A 15,405-nucleotide genomic window follows, 5' to 3' on the forward strand; every position below is an offset into this window, starting at 1 on the left:
ACAGCTCCATTGGCCCAAAATCCCCACTGTGAGGCCAGAAGCTGAGTGTACCCACACTTCTGGGAGCCACAACTCCCAGAGCAGCTGACCCCCTCCCTCCCTGGGGCACGGGCAGAAAGCATCAGCACAGACATGCTAGAGGCAGAGTTTATTACACTACGCAGGCTAAGAACCCCTGGGCAAGACCCCACACGGGTAAGAATCGAACCAGCTCTTTATCAAAAAGTTAATACTATAGTCAACCCCAGTCTCCTTTGGTCATTACAAAGCAAGAGAAATATTAAAAGAACAGTATTTATACACAGAGGGAAGCTGAAGAGAGTCTGTCCAGCCCTTTCCCCCCACCCCGCTCCCAGCACGTTCCGGTGCTCGGTCTTGTGTCTCTCAGGAGCAGCAGAGTATCAAATCTTCACGAGATGTTGGGTTGTTGGGGTTTTATTATTATCGTCATCAATAAAAGCAATAATTACCAAGAGCTGCCATTCCTGTTCCTCCCCAGGGAGGGCAGGGGGGGCAACACCAAGCTCGCCCCTGTGTGCCCCCCCAGTGCAGGGGATGGCCGTGCGCACGCGTCCTCTCGCCAGCGCACGCACGCAGCACAGCTGGCACAGGCCATGTGGTCTCTGATCCCTCGTTTGTATGCAGTCTTTTAAAAAAAATATTGTATTATAATAATAATATGAATTTCTCTTTCCGTTTTGTGTCTTCTGGAAAAAAAAACAAAACAAAACAAAACAACAAAACAAACAAAAAACAAAACCAAAAAGAAATGTCAATCGTCCGTGAGGTCCTGCACAAAGAGGACTTCCGTGTGGCTGAGTCCGGCCTCCTGCAGCGTGGGGGGGTTGGGCCACTCCTCTGTAGGGAGGCAGGGCAGGACACGGCGAGGGAAGTTGGCCTCAATCTGGAACTTCTCAGGGCTTTCTTTCAAGGAGAACAGGAAGTCGTGGATCACCTGGGAATGAAGCACAGGAATAACTGCCAGCTGGGGGAGCAGTGACACAGCCAGAGCAAATCCCTGGCCTCTCGAGGGGGAAGGTTACCAAATTTGCACCATCACTGCACTGTAGACCTGAGACAGCCATTTCCTTGGCACACATGAAACTGGGCTTGGCACAGAGCACTTGCTGAGTCCAGACACTGTTTGTGCCTCTTCCTACGCCTTTATTTCTCAGGGAGCAATGGAACTGTAAAATGTTAAGGGTTGGAAGGGACGTTAAAGATCATCTAGTCCCACACCCTGCCCTGCCATGGGCGCAGACACCTTCCAGCTTTTCAGGAGTTAAAAAAGCTTCTTCCATTTTCTCCCCTCTTCTAAGCTGGTGGGAGCAGGCCCCACAGCACTCTCCTTACTGAGCAGCAGCTCTGCCTGGCAAGGCTCTCAGCAAACGTCACCATTTAGCAAAGTCTAAGGGAAATAAAGCTTTGCTGAGCCACCTGCAAGTCTCTTCATCCCCTTGCTCTGGAAGGCCCCTCAGCTCTGCCCCAAGCTCACCGTCAGTGACTGTGTGAAGTGGAATCGCCGCTCCACTCTGGAATCATTAGGCAGCTTGAAAACGATCTTGACGCTCTCCGGGTCGTCAGGATGTGGCTCTGGAGGGAGGCATTCCGACTTCCGCTCCTTCTCCTCCTGCAGTGTCTGCAAGGCAAGGGGGGAGCAGGAGCAATGGCTTTGCTCTGAGCTGACCTTTGTGCCTGTCCCTGCAGCACAGCTGCTCCCAGAGCCTCGAAGGATGCTCAAAGCCCCAAGCAAGACAAGCAATTCCTACAGCAGGCCACAGGACACGGCAGCCTCTCCTGCTACCCCTCTGCTCTCACCTGCCGCCGTCTCTCCTCTGCCAGTTTTTGCTGCTGCACTTCCTCCTCCTTCTTCTTCTTCCTCTCCCGTTCCTCCTTCTTCTTGCGCTCTTTTTCCTGGTCTGCACGCAAGGATGCCAGATACGCCTCGTCCTGCTGCTGCCTCAGGACTTGGGTTTGGTTCCTCTCTTCCCTGCAAATGTGAGTGGGAAGTGGTCAGGGCTAACAGGCCCTAAAGTGAGGGGGTGGCAGGCTGAGGGCAGACCCAAGGACAGCCTCCAACTCATTAGAGCACACAGCAGGTAATGCCTTGGGGTACCACAAGCTCCCAAAAGGCCAAGCCAGGTCCTCACAGTCCCCCACACACAAACTGGTCCCCAAGGGTGGCGAAACTGAACTTAAAAGGCTTCTGAGCTCCTGCAGCTTGACAGAGCTGACAAACAGCACAAAAACAGTGCCCAGGATTCCTGCCTCATATTTGAGAATCTTCTTGGTTTTATCTCCTTTAGGTAATCCCTTTCAGAACACATTTCAGAAACCAAAACATATTACTGAGGGAAGAGGAGGGAAAAACAGAAGATCAGAAGGTGAGATCCTGTTTTGGACACAACCTGTACATCCCCATAAGAGTCACCAGGGACTTGTGAGGCCCCACCAGAAAAGCAGACAGAGCTCAGCACAACCAGGGCAGCTGCATGCACTCACCAGCTGGCTGTGGACACCAGCTCTCCTGCCTGCAATGCCTTTGCTCCCACTGGCTACTGTCCAAGCTTTCCCTGCAAAGCTCCAGCATGCCAAGGGTGTGCTTCAGTTGCAGAGAACAGAGTAGTCACACCCACCTCTCAGTGGTGGGATTGTGTGCAACACATCTGGCTCCCTGGCTATAGGGTGGCCTGAATTTATGGACTGATGATCCCCCTGGGAAGAGGAGAGCCCGTGGGCTGTGTTACAGAACAGAAGGTGCTGAGCTGTGTGCCTACACACGGTGTCTGGAGGGAGGAAGGGGACAGAGCAGAGCCTGCCTCGACAAGGTCTGTGTTACTGGAGCTCTGGTCCCACCCTACCTTTCCAGGCGCTCGGACACCAGGTATGTCTGGTTGGCATCCATGATAAACATCAGCTGGTTGATGAGGTCATCAGCCTGGATGAGGCCTTCCAGCCGCCCAACCACGGTCATCCTGCGGTCCTTGAGCATGATCACAGCCAGGAACGGGTACGTGTTCTCCCGCAGAGCCTGGGACACTGGAACAGGGACAAACGTCACTGCCCCGTCCTGAAGGGCCACCGAGGGGTACAGCACAAATGCTTCCCATCACTGAGGGCCAAGGAAAGCACCTTCCCCAGACATTCTCTCTTCCAAGGCAGAAAAGGCCTCAGGCTCCATTTTGAAAATTAAACCCTATAAGTTAGCAAAGGGAGAAAAAGGCTTTGGAGCAGAGAGACCGATGGGAAAAAACCAGCTTTGAAGTAACCAAAAAAGGCCCTTTAACTCAAGCAGGAAGGAAGTAAATGGCTCTGAATGTCCATTCAAAATGGGACAAAGCCATGGGTTTAAACTGCAGGAAGAGAAACACAGGACAAGCACATGGAAACACTTGCTCAGGTGACTAGGGATGGTTGGACTCTGGAACAAACTGTCATGGGGGAGATGGTAATATGTCCATGTTGAACATTTCTGAACAAATTTTGGTTGGTTTTGCTGGACGCAGGCTCTGAAGCCGGGAATGGAGCAGATTAGGGGCTTAAGTTACTTGTCATATATGGCTGCTGATCCCCTCCTTAAAACACACGTGGTACATCATGCAACTTGGAGCCATTGTCACCAGTGGAGCCCTCCAAACAAAATCAGAGCAGCTCAAGGTTTAAATGGAAGGCCACAACCCCTTCCAGCTCTGCTTTCCAGGCTGTGACTCCAAAGCATTGCAGCAATGAAACAAGAATAAGTCAAAGACTGTCTCCTCACAGAGCTGTTCTCTCAAGTTGTTGGTAACTGGGAGCAGAACTATGGAGCCAAGACTGACCCAAATTCAGCATTTTCCTGACCATGAAACAGAACTGGAAGTTGAAAGAAATGGTGGAAAGAACATGGGAGGCATGAACAGAACTTTAGGAAAAGGCTCTACTTGCAGCAAAACCTTACCAAAATGCTATCAGGTCAGGTATCAACAGCTCTCAATGACTTGTGGGCTTTTGAGGAGACACAGAGACTGGGTGTGGATTAAGATGACCGTCTCAGAAAAGAAAAGAATGTACCTAACAAGTCCTTCCTGGCCTCAGGCATCACAGGAGCCAGTGTTAAGGACACATCTAGTAGGATACTTGTTTCTGCACTCAGTTTATCCCCAGCACATACCCACCAACTCCCACTGACAAGGCACTGAAAGCAGCCTGAATGCCCACAGCAATGAGCACAGAACTAAGACTGCTGAGAAACACAGAACAGCAGAGGTGAAGGTCAGAATGCATTTCCCGGGCAGCCAAACCTTTCGAGATATCCCAGGAAACCAATACATGTACTCCCCCATGCAATCCTGAAATTTCTTGTCTACTTGCACTAAATACAACAGTGTTCCACATGTGTAAATTTGTCAAAGAGCATCTGGCTCGTTCCAGAGACAGGAGGGGACACGTAAAGCCCAGGAAGGACACACTCACCTCTGTATCCCTCTGGTTTATTGGTTGAGCAAGCCCAGAAGAGCATTCTAGTGTTGATGAGGGTGATGACCTCAGGTGCACACAGTGTATTGCTGAGGGATGAGAAGAGACCATGTGAGGGAAGCTGCATTTCAAGTGCAAAGACAACTTTTTGGGAAACTCTCCTACCTACCGGCAGAACTCATCTGTGTCTTGGTGGTCATCTCCATGAAGATAAACCAACAGGAAGCGCAGCTCCCGCTTGGCATCATTCAGTGCCTTGGCATAAGAACAGAGGAGGTAAAGTTACAGGGTCTCTGGGCAAGGGGAAAGCAGCACCCACAAGGCTTGTGCGACCCAGGCCATTATTCTGCCACTAGAGTGGTTCTAGTGAAGCAGCAGTGGAGGATGAACCTGTCAGACCTAAATAAGCCTTTATTTAAGAGGGCTACAATGGTGTTCTTTCATATCCTTTCAGGATGTGGCTTTGGAGAACACTGAACTCAGAGTGAAATCGAGTAGGCAATGACATGGATTGGCACCCCAGCTGCTTGCCAGACTCAGCTGGCAGTGAAAAAACTCCTTCACCCCTTGGACTCCCAGCAGCCAAGGCTGAGCTTTCCACTCCAGCCTGTACAGGACACAATCTTCAGGTCACACCAAATGAAAATGCTATTAAAACAGGTAATAAATAATGCTGCAGGCCCCCCAAAAACCAGACAACAAAGAAAAAAATCCCTCCTTTTCCACATCTACAGTGTCTGGATTCCACCCACCCAAGAGCATTTTTAACAAGACCACAGGGTAAGTGCACAATATGCTCCCTGTTTTACTGGCACCACATTTTGGTAGCCTAACCATTCCAGGATTATTTAAGTTTGGATTCCACGAATGACAGAGGAGCCTAAAAGAGCTGCAGAGGCGGTGAGCTCCATCACTGTGCAGTGTGGAGCAGACAGGGACTCGACACTTTTTTCCCAGGCATTTGGGAAGCAGTGCTGATCCAACAGTCTGATGGGATGCACTGCAGGAGACCCCCTCCCTTGGCCAGGCTGAGAGAAGCTGTGGAAGAGGCAGTGTCCATGCGGACATCCCTCTTCTACAGAGAGCCCCCTCAGATTTGATATACGGAACACTCACCTCCCATAATTTCTTAGGGGCTCCCTCTCAATTTTGAGGCCCTGCACTGTTGTGAAGTTGCATTGTGATACAAGCCCAGGGAGTTAATCCCAATTTGGTGAACAGAAGGACAGACTCTGGCACAGCACACCAGTTTATAAAAACAAAGGCAGGATTACAAAGAAAAGCTGTTGGCTACAGAGTCACACAGACGGTCGAGGAACAGCCAGAGCAGCTTTGCTTTCCAACTTTGCAGGCTTGGCAAATCATCAAGCCTGGCAGACACTGGTTTCCCAATACACTTACTCACTAGCTCTCCATTACCCTGTTAAGAGAGTTTGGGGACAAACGCTGGGCTTGTAGATGAAAAGTAGTTTTGCCAGGTAGGCCCTGATACCATGTGGCAACATCCCCTCTCTCCACCTCCCAGGATCTATGCACCAACACGTGACACTGACCTGGCTGTAAGTTCCCTGGTAGAAGACAGGGTGTGTCCTCCCATATTTTTCCTCAAACATATGAATAAACGAAATAATGTCACCCACTGGGTCAGTGACCCGACTACGAGGATCAGGGCGTATAAAACGCAGAGCAAACCTAGGAAGGAAGCAAAGGACACTGGAAATTCAGCTCACTGACTTCCTGAAGAACAGGTTTTCTTTCTCACAGACAGTCACTGGGATTCATAAAGAGGAAAAAAGTCACAGCTGAGACCCTTGAACATTTATAATCTGAACCTAAACTGACACCTGCTCCAAACTGATACCACTGCCAAAGAACCAACCCCCCATCAAGTATCATCTCATGCCAGGCATCAGTAAGGATCCGAATTCTGTGTGATTAAATAGTTTCAGCTTCCTCTGAAGCATCAGGCACAAGCCACACCAAAAATTGGAGGTTTGAGGAATTTAGTCAAAGATAGACTGTTAAAAGCCACACAGTTTTGTCCAGATAACTTTGAAAACTGTATTTCTGCTAATCCAGAACTAACGATTCCAATGTACAAAGAGCTGCAGAAAGTGAACATTACACTAGGAGTCCTATGAAACTGTCATTCCTCTGAGGCTGAAGAAGGTCCACTGCAAGCCAGATATCAGTGTTGCTTAGTTCTACTGATGCACAGAAGATACACTGAATTTTGGAAATGCCTTTAATGGGGAAAAAAAGTAATACAACAGGGAAAACTGCCAAACCAGTGCAGATGGCAAGACTGCTGGCTATTTACCACCCTTACCATTCCCTTTTTCCTCTATCAGTGCTGTAAGGAGACAAGAATTAGTGCTTTGGGGCAGTAAAGGGAGAAGAGGCAACAGACACCAAAGGGAATAAAGCAGAGGTGTTTACAGTCTGGGTTTTGCCAAGTAACATCCAGGAATTAGGGCAGGTTAACCTGCAGCCCAGCCCAACGGGACACGATTCTGATGTTTGTCCAAGAACACCAAACAGTTGGACACTGTTTTGCAACCCCTTTGTGTGGCACTCAGACTGTAAAGCTGCGTGGAGTTAGAGCTCCAATTAAACACTTCACTTATGGCGCTGCAAGGTGCTCTTTTCTCTATAATAAGATTTATTTCTTACTAAACAGCATAGGAACTTTACAAGGCTACAAATAACGCCAGTTAAAGAAACAAATGGAAAATCTGCCATGAGGCTTAAAGATGTAAGTGACAGAGATCCAGCCAAATCTGAGCTAGTGTGTTCCCTGATGCAGTCAATAAGTGAGTCAGCACAAACAAGGACTTACCTAAATATATCAAGTAACGTGTAATACGTAAATCGGAATGGAAGCATTATGAAGTAGTAACCCCATCCTAACAAGCCCTGCAATTACAAATAAGGAATTAGAACAGTCTCTACCCCTGCTACAGCAAAGTGTCCACCAACACCATGCACCCAGGCACACGTGGAGTATCAGTGCTCCAACCACAAGAAAAAAAGCCTCAGTGATAGTTCCTGGCTTCAGACATGTCAAATCAAACGTGACCAATGTGGTTCACTCATAATTCACTGTGACACATCTGGAAACTGGTCTCACTGACTATTCAAACAGCAATGCTTTTGCTCTGTGCTAATTTTCTTAGCTATACAAAGACATTAACAGAACCAAGTCTTACAGGTGCTTGTGCAAATTCATTTGTGAAACACTAATGAAAGTAATTGATACTGTATTCTAGTTAATACAGATTTAAGGGGGGGCTCTAAAAAGAAAACATCATCACTGCCACATGGAGGGGACAGTCCTTTGTTCCAATTCAACTGATCAAAAAACTTTACTACACCAGAGCAAGACAGTCTATGACAAAAAAAATGCCCTCATACTGTGAATCACACCATGAAGAAAATCTCCACAGCAGCAACAAAACCAGAAGGAATAGCTCTACATTTTGTTTTCGTAAGATAAAGTATTTAGAAGGGAGATAACAGCATGCAAAGAAAACAATTTCTTTCCCTGCTTGCAGATTCTGTGTTCATAGTCAGCCAAGAAGCAGGACAAAATCCACTGTAAGATAACTTGCCCTTGGCTGTGGCCTTGAGACAACGTAGCTGTAGATCCTGTGGTCAGCTGTATTGACCTGCAACGGCCGCAGTGGAGGAGGATTAAAGACACTTGGGACACCCTCTTGCTCATTCAGTCGGTCCTGCACAGCTGCCTTTGACACAAGAGAGAGCAAAGGGAGGTTTCAGGCATTTATGGTTTTTATACTTTGGACACTGACAGTGGGTATTACTTGTCCACAGCCCTGGAGCACTGGATACGCACAATTCCTGACAAAGAGCAACCACCAGTGCTCTTTTCCATGTGGAAAGCCTTCTCCATGGCAGCGAGCACGCAGGCTCTACGGGAGGTCACACCATGTGCCAGTCAAAGGATTGTTCACAGCCATAATGACTCTGCTGTGTTTGGCTGAAACCAGCTCTCCAGACGTGTGGAGATACAGCTCTAAAGAGCTACTTGGGTAAATCAAGGGGTGGACAGATTAATCTTACTGGTAGGGCCCCCCCCCCCCCCCCACAGAGGGCTGCATTTAAGCCAGGTACGTGGAAACTGCTACAAATCTCATTTTCAGTGGTACCTCTATGTTCCAGTTGTGCTGCTCCAGCGTGTGGCGACATTGGTCCATGGACTCTATGCCAGTCAAGTCCTAAAGGACAATAAAAGCAGATGAGTGCCAAGAAGTGTTGCATTTTTACTGTTCTTTACAACAAATGAGCACATGATGGGATTTACCACAACACATTACCGCAATGCCTATTTTTTAAGTGCCCTCCTCTGAGTTTAAGAGCAAAGCGACCTGAGCCAACCCAAATCCATAAACACACAGGAGGCCTCAAACAGGCCTTTGCACTCTTCCAGCATCAGCCAACTCTCAGTGTGCCCACGGTCTGCCACTACAACAGCACTCAGCACAGTCAAGGGTTTAACACAATACTGCCCACAGGCTTCACTCTGAAAAGATGTGCTGGGCCAATGCCCTCATACATCACCTCGAACTCAAAATACAGACGAAGCATTTCTGAAAATTCAAGATGACTGTTACTCCACTCACTGCGAGCATAAACAGAAACTAAAACCAAAATGAGCCAGACTTTACTGAAGGTGATGTTTTCAGCATCACAGGGGAAGTAAAAAAAGTATAGTAAACAGTGTAGTAAAAAAAGCAGGAACAGTTCAACACAGGGCCCAAAACAGAAAATAGTCCAAACACACTGGCAAACCTCAAAGCCACTGGGCGTATTTTAACCCCGTGCCAATCAGCATTTCCGCACAGGAGATCAAACAATTGTGTCTGTTATTACAGGAAGCCACATCAATATCTCCCAAACAGAGACAAGCATTTGCTGAAGGGAACATCCCTGTCACTGTGCCACAGAAACATCTCTCCCCACTGCACTTGCTTTATGGTCTGAGCAGACATTTTCCTTGCTTCCTTGAAAAGCCCCTGCCACACTGACAGGCTGACCATTTAGGAATGCAGTGAATTGCTTTTTTTACTGGATAAGGATGGTGCATCTATTCCCGTCCCTGCCCCCATTCATACATTCCACATGCCATTTCCACCCGAGCAACAAACACTGTGGACAAATGCCCTATTCAATCTCTGGGCTCGCTTCAAACTTTTGAGCATTTCTTGGCTTCCTCCTCATGAAGTCTCCAGATCACCAACTTCTCTCCAATCTATTGGGCAAAAATCATTGTTTCGTTCTGCTGCACAGAACCAATCAGACTGTTTAAAGCATTGTGACTGCAGAAGCTCAGAAAAAAAGCACTTCAAGTCGCTGTTCAGTGGTGCATAAATATTTATTAAAAAGTAAATCTGCAGCAAGCCTTGCACTGCAGAACTGGATTTCATAGAAGAAATGAAGCTCAGTGAACTCAGCTGTTGCTGCTAGAATACCTTTGATTATCACTCAGTTTCATCATTTAAGGTTTTAGTTTAGCTATCTTTCTTTAAAGATGTGCTTCACAGAGTAAAATTTAGGTTTTGTATTCTGACTTTATTTTTTATTTATTTTGCATTCTGACTTTATTTTTTTAACCTGAATTCCTACAGCAGGCACTTGTCTTTTTAGAAGGACAGCATAAAAGGCACTGCAATCTACGCAATTAATTGACAGTGGAGTCACAATGTGTTTATTCCAAAGCCTTGAAAGACTTCTGATCACCATCCCTCAACACCCTGGAAATTCTGCTGGTGTTTACAAAGTTTACAAGATTCAGAAACTCATTTACACCTTTGTCTCTAAATGCCTGGATTATCTGTGAGCACTAAGAACATCACTGAGCATTCCCTCCTTTTTAAATTATGCAAAATGCTTCTGCAGCTATAGATCAGAAAGCAGCAGAACTATCAACAAGCATTTAATGAGCACTGAATCACTGCAGCATTTGCAAGGCCTCCTGAGCTCCAGAGACACCAGAGCCAGCCAACTTCACCCTTCCTGACCACCATCACAGTGACAGGCAGCTCTAGTCACTTCTCAGTCTTCTACACGAGGTCTCCAGGGAGGTGAATTTCCTTTCTTTTTTCCTTTAGCATCTTCATTCAGCTGCTCTCAACTCAAACCAGAAGAGACAAAACCACTCCAAGCAGCACAGTGCCAAGCGCTCCCACCACTCGTCTGATCAGTGAGGCTGCACTTTATTAAACATTGCAGGGAAAAAAAACTGCCTGTGCAAAGGCAGCTTTTAAAACTCAACACCTTGTTGGCTGTTACTCTGATGTGCTCCACCGGACACACCACAGCTCCAAGATGTTCTGGGAGACACACCAGGGTTCAGAATGACCCATGCCTGATGTAAGGAATGGCAGGACCACAGTTCAACTGCCACTTCAGACAACTCTTGCTGGCAAACACAGACACTGGTCATTATCATCCCCATGACATTCCTATGGCTGCTGCTTCACCAAATCATGCAAACAGATCAGAAACTTGAAATACCACATCATTTCCACTGCCCCGCCTCACAGCATTTCTGGTGAACCTTGTTCAGCTGCAAACTGTTAAGCATGTGGCAAATGAGCACATTCTTAGTATCATCAGGACTAAGAGAATAACCAGCATTTTCAAACCTTGCTGCTTGGATCCTACTCACTGTGGTCTCTTATTAGCTGCCTTTAAGAGCAGTATCTTACAGACATAGTAAGTAGTTCAAGTTAGCTCAATTAAACCAGCACTCTCAAACCTTCAAATAAATCCAAGCTCAGCACAGTGGCTAATATTTCAAAAACAAAATACTGAAGTCCACAAATGCCAGGAAAATTCAATACCGCCTTCTCAACCACCACACAAAGCAAGAGGGTTATTGTAAAGCATAATGAAGATTTTGCTGGAGGTAATTATTTGTATCTCTCACCTTTAAGACTGCTCGGAATCGTCTCAATATTGAAGTAGTGGAAAGGACAATTCCATGCTTCAAAAGCAGAAGGAATACCCCTGAGTGGACAAAGGTTGTAAACCAGACTTGCGAAACTGTTGCCTCTGCAGATACACTCCGACGTTGAAAAACAGCATGAGAGATGCAAATCCACAGGACTAACTGGCACTGCTCTTACTTCCCAACCCACTGCCAAATTCCAGAGAATTATGTTTCCAAGGGTAAAGAACATCTGAGTTCTAACTGGAAAAAAAGCCTCAAGAGTTTCTCATTGCATATTACAGCAAATACCTTTCTGAGGGTTTTGATCGATATACTGAGTGGGAAACACGCCTGGAGTTTCATGTTTCCTCCTTCCCCTAAATCAGAGCCATATCCAGCCCTGAGCATTGTGTTTTCCCCAGCTGAAGTCAGAGATGGTATCGTAAGTGCCAACTCTTTTGCAAATAACACTCCATTACTCTACATTAGCATATTACAATATCAGACATCAGCCCAAGTGTAATGGGCACAGATCAATAACCAGATCTACAAAGGCTGCTCTGCTGTTTCTTCCATCTCCCAAATGAATCATATCTCCACAGCTTTCCTAAACTGTTCACATCAAACTTCTCCCTCCAAATGTCAGGACAGCAAGATCTTGACAGATGAAAAATTTAGATGCTTTTACTCCCTTACATTATTAGCCAGTTCTCTGGCAGTAAATGGCAGGCTGAAAGCAAAGAGGCTTTGTTGCTCTCATTTCAAGTTTATCCCAGTTCTCTCTACTGTTTTTTTTTCCCCTTCACTAACCTGCCCCAGCATGGTGCAGACAGCTGCTCTGTTCCAGCCCTGCCCACAAGAAGAAAGCTGCTGGTTTCAGCATTCTGCCAGCAAAGCTTTTTGTATGAGCACTACAGAACCCACCGAACAAACAGCAGTGGAATTAATGCAGAGCAGGCACTAACACAAAACTGTGCCAAACAGCTCGGGCCAGGACAGGACAGCACATTCACCTCTGCCTGGAAAGGTGCACTTTCCAGCAGAAGTAGGATAAACAGTTTAGGGCAATAGCATCTTCACCCCAAACAGCTATTTGCTGGGTGAACAGCAGTGCTTGCTCAATGCTTCCCTCTGGCTCTCTATTTAACTGAGAGCCTTCTACTGCTCCTTACCTCATCTTTGTCACCCTGCCTTCTTTCCTAGTCTGCTCTCCTGCTCTATTCACACTGCAGTGGGATAGGACCTTCTGTGGAAATGCAATGCTCTGTCGCCATGGAATGTTGTACAGCCTACTTATGGTGGCACATCACAAAGTGTGAAGTTATCCTTGAAAACACTGAAGCGTTCCCTGCAAAGTCAGCAGGATCCCTGAAGGCTTTCCAAGATGACTTGTAGCAGTGTTTTGTAGCAATGTACAAATTATTTTAATGAGACTTAGCCAATCTCTCCAAACACCAAATTCTTCTTATTGGAGTCCAAGAAAAAAATCTCTTCCAGGTAGACTGATTTAGTTTCAAGGAAGCAGCAGGACTCACACCTGAAGCCCTTCTCAACCAGGTGTGACATATCAGAGGAGAAGAAATCACCAGTGGGGTCTGTCATTAGCCCTGGAGAAAGCTGATACAACATACCCCAGGAGACAGAAGAGTGAGGATTCTGGCTGGTATCCAAGCCTTCTGGCCCACAGCTTTCACATCTGGCTCTGCACAGCAGCGGCCTCCTAACTGAAAAAATGTCTCCCCTTTATAGCCTGAGGAGTGCTTCCCTGTGTCTCAAACCAGGGAACCTGGACTAAAGCATGAATCCTCCCTTCTGCCTTCCTTCTCATTCCCCGCCAGCCCTCTGCCCATGACAACACCAGGTAGCATTGGGAAACAGGATTCTTTCATTTCATGCCCACAGTGGTTTGGAAATAGCAGCAGGGGCAGTGGTGAGAGCAGCTGGTCCCATCTGTCCAGACCAAGCAGATGAGCAAGAACCAGGAACTCTCACAGCAAGAGAACGGGACCTTCTGCACATATACACGTGCAAAACCCTCACCTGCTCACCAGGCAGTACAGGGACAGCAATGGCTAACAATGGTTAACACTGCCCTGTGCCCTTTGTCTGTATTTGACTGCTCACACAGCCCAATTTGCAGTACATTTAGAGGGGACATCTGCAAAGCCAGTTTCCTCATAGGACCAGCCATGGGAAAACAGTCAGCACCTTAATTAAGTCAAGTGGCTGTAAATCAGGTACAGGCTTGGGAAGTCAATGTGTGGAATGATGAACACCTGTGCTGTCTCACCTGGGGAAGGCAGGGCCAAATGCCTCTGGAGTCCCTTTAAACCCATGGTTACATCACACCAAAATTCCAAAGTACAGTCTTAAAAAAATTAATGTAAAGCAAGAAAAGCAGACAAGACTCTTAAAAGTAATCACTGTATTTGTAAAAGAACTGCAATCCAAGGGACACCACATGATGTCCTACAGCTCAGAAACAAACCCAAGACACCTGAATGTAATTTTCATTGCTCAGCACACTTAATTACTCATCACGGAGCAACCCTAAGTATTTCAGCTGCCCAGCACTGTTTTCTCCCTAATAAACCACATCTTCAGATTGTGTTTATGATTATTCATCTGCTACACAGCCCGAGGCCTCGCAAACCAAAAGTTAAGCGACCCTGCCTGTGTTGTGAAGCAGACAAAGATTAGATCATTACAGTCTCCAGTGGCGTTACCCAGTCGTGAGGGGCAGGAACCACGTTCCACAGAAACCCACTGGGTAACTCTCCTTCGGTGCCAGGAAAGGCTCTCCAGCTACGGCAAGGAAAAATTTCAGACTAATTAAAATGGCCAGGACTTACCAAGGAGTTTTTCCTGCACGGAGTTTACTCAGCAGTCACCTCTCACCACCCCAGTTAGCGACGACAGAACGCCGCCCCGATAAAGTACTCGGGGCACGGAAGTGACACTCACCCCGGCCAGGACTGGGACCACAGGTGTCTCTCCTCTCACCGTCGCCTCAGGCCCAGCCCGACACCCGGCTCCAAGACGGGCCTACCCGGCTCTGTGAGCCCCGTACCCCGACAGCGGGGGCGGGGCAGGCCCAGCTCAGCCCCTTCCGTGCCCATGCACCGCCTCCCCCGCTCCCGCCGGCCGGCACGGGCCCCCCGGGAACTGGCACCTGGAACTGCAGCAGCTTCTCGGTCTGTTCCGCCGTCAGCTCCCGTTCCTCAGGCGCCGCCATTTTGCCGCCGCCTCTGACCCGCCGCTCCGTCACTCTCCGGAAGTGACGTTACCCGCGCCCACTTCCACCCCGGCCCCGCGCGGCGTGGCCAATGGCTGTTTATCGGCCAGCGCCGGAACTGCTGGGCCGCATTCCGGACAAAACCGAAGTGCTCTAGGGCCTGTCCGGAAATGCCCGAATCCCATCGGCGGCGGTGGCCGCTCTTGGGCGTCCCCGGCGGGCGCACGTAAAGTTCCGAAGTGTGCCGAGCACCGCTCGCGTGTTCCCGGCGGACGCACGAGGAGTTCCGAAACGTGCCAAGGGCTGCTCGGGTGTTACCGGAGCAGGCCGGGGTTGGGGGGGCAGCCTGTGGCTGTCGGAGCGGGCCTGGAGCCCAAGGCGGGGGGCTATGAGCCGGAGACCCCCGGGAGCTGGTTGTGTTCCCGTCACCGCCGGGGCTGCCGGACACCCAGTGGGTCCTGCCCGGGCACCTCTGGTCCCGCTGGCTGGGTCCTGCCCGCTACCTCCGGTCCCGCCGGGTGGGTCCTGCCCGGCACCCCTCGTCCCGCTGGGCCGCCCGTGCGCCGGGCCCAAGATGGCGGCGGCCGCTAAGATGGAGGAGGCTGTGAGGGGCCCCCGCTCCCACCCGCAGCTACGAGCGCCCGCCTGAGGGGTCGGCGCGGCGGGACCGCGGTCAGTCGAGCCCCGGGGGAGGCAGCCGGGCAGCCCCGGTTCCCCGTGCCCGCTGCGGCTGGCGGGGAGGCGGGGCGGGCCCGCCCCG

The 15,405-nt window shown here is 48.8% G+C and overlaps 1 protein-coding gene across 3 annotated transcripts; it reads right to left on the bottom strand.

Annotated features, from left to right (window-relative positions):
- Positions 1–133: 133 nt before the first annotated feature.
- On the bottom strand, positions 134–15,383 carry FAF2 (Fas associated factor family member 2). Of its 3 annotated transcripts, none has more exons than XM_048319607.1 (11): positions 14,583–15,383; positions 8,625–8,693; positions 8,067–8,201; positions 7,295–7,371; positions 6,009–6,147; positions 4,625–4,710; positions 4,453–4,544; positions 2,862–3,039; positions 1,819–1,990; positions 1,496–1,639; positions 134–955 (listed from the first exon to the last, which is right to left on the bottom strand). In XM_048319607.1, exons 1-11 carry the CDS (start codon positions 14,643–14,645, stop codon positions 773–775), a joined length of 1,338 nt encoding a protein of 445 aa, XP_048175564.1. In that variant the 5' UTR covers positions 14,646–15,383; the 3' UTR covers positions 134–772. The 3 variants fall into 3 exon arrangements, with proteins under 3 accessions (XP_048175564.1, XP_048175565.1, XP_048175566.1); XM_048319608.1 differs by lacking the exon at positions 14,583–15,383 and adding an exon at positions 14,375–14,515; XM_048319609.1 differs by lacking the exons at positions 6,009–6,147; positions 7,295–7,371.
- Positions 15,384–15,405: the final 22 nt, after the last annotated feature.

This window comes from Corvus hawaiiensis, chromosome 15 (genome assembly GCF_020740725.1).
Source record: "Corvus hawaiiensis isolate bCorHaw1 chromosome 15, bCorHaw1.pri.cur, whole genome shotgun sequence".
NCBI classification, from domain to species: domain Eukaryota; kingdom Metazoa; phylum Chordata; class Aves; order Passeriformes; family Corvidae; genus Corvus; species Corvus hawaiiensis.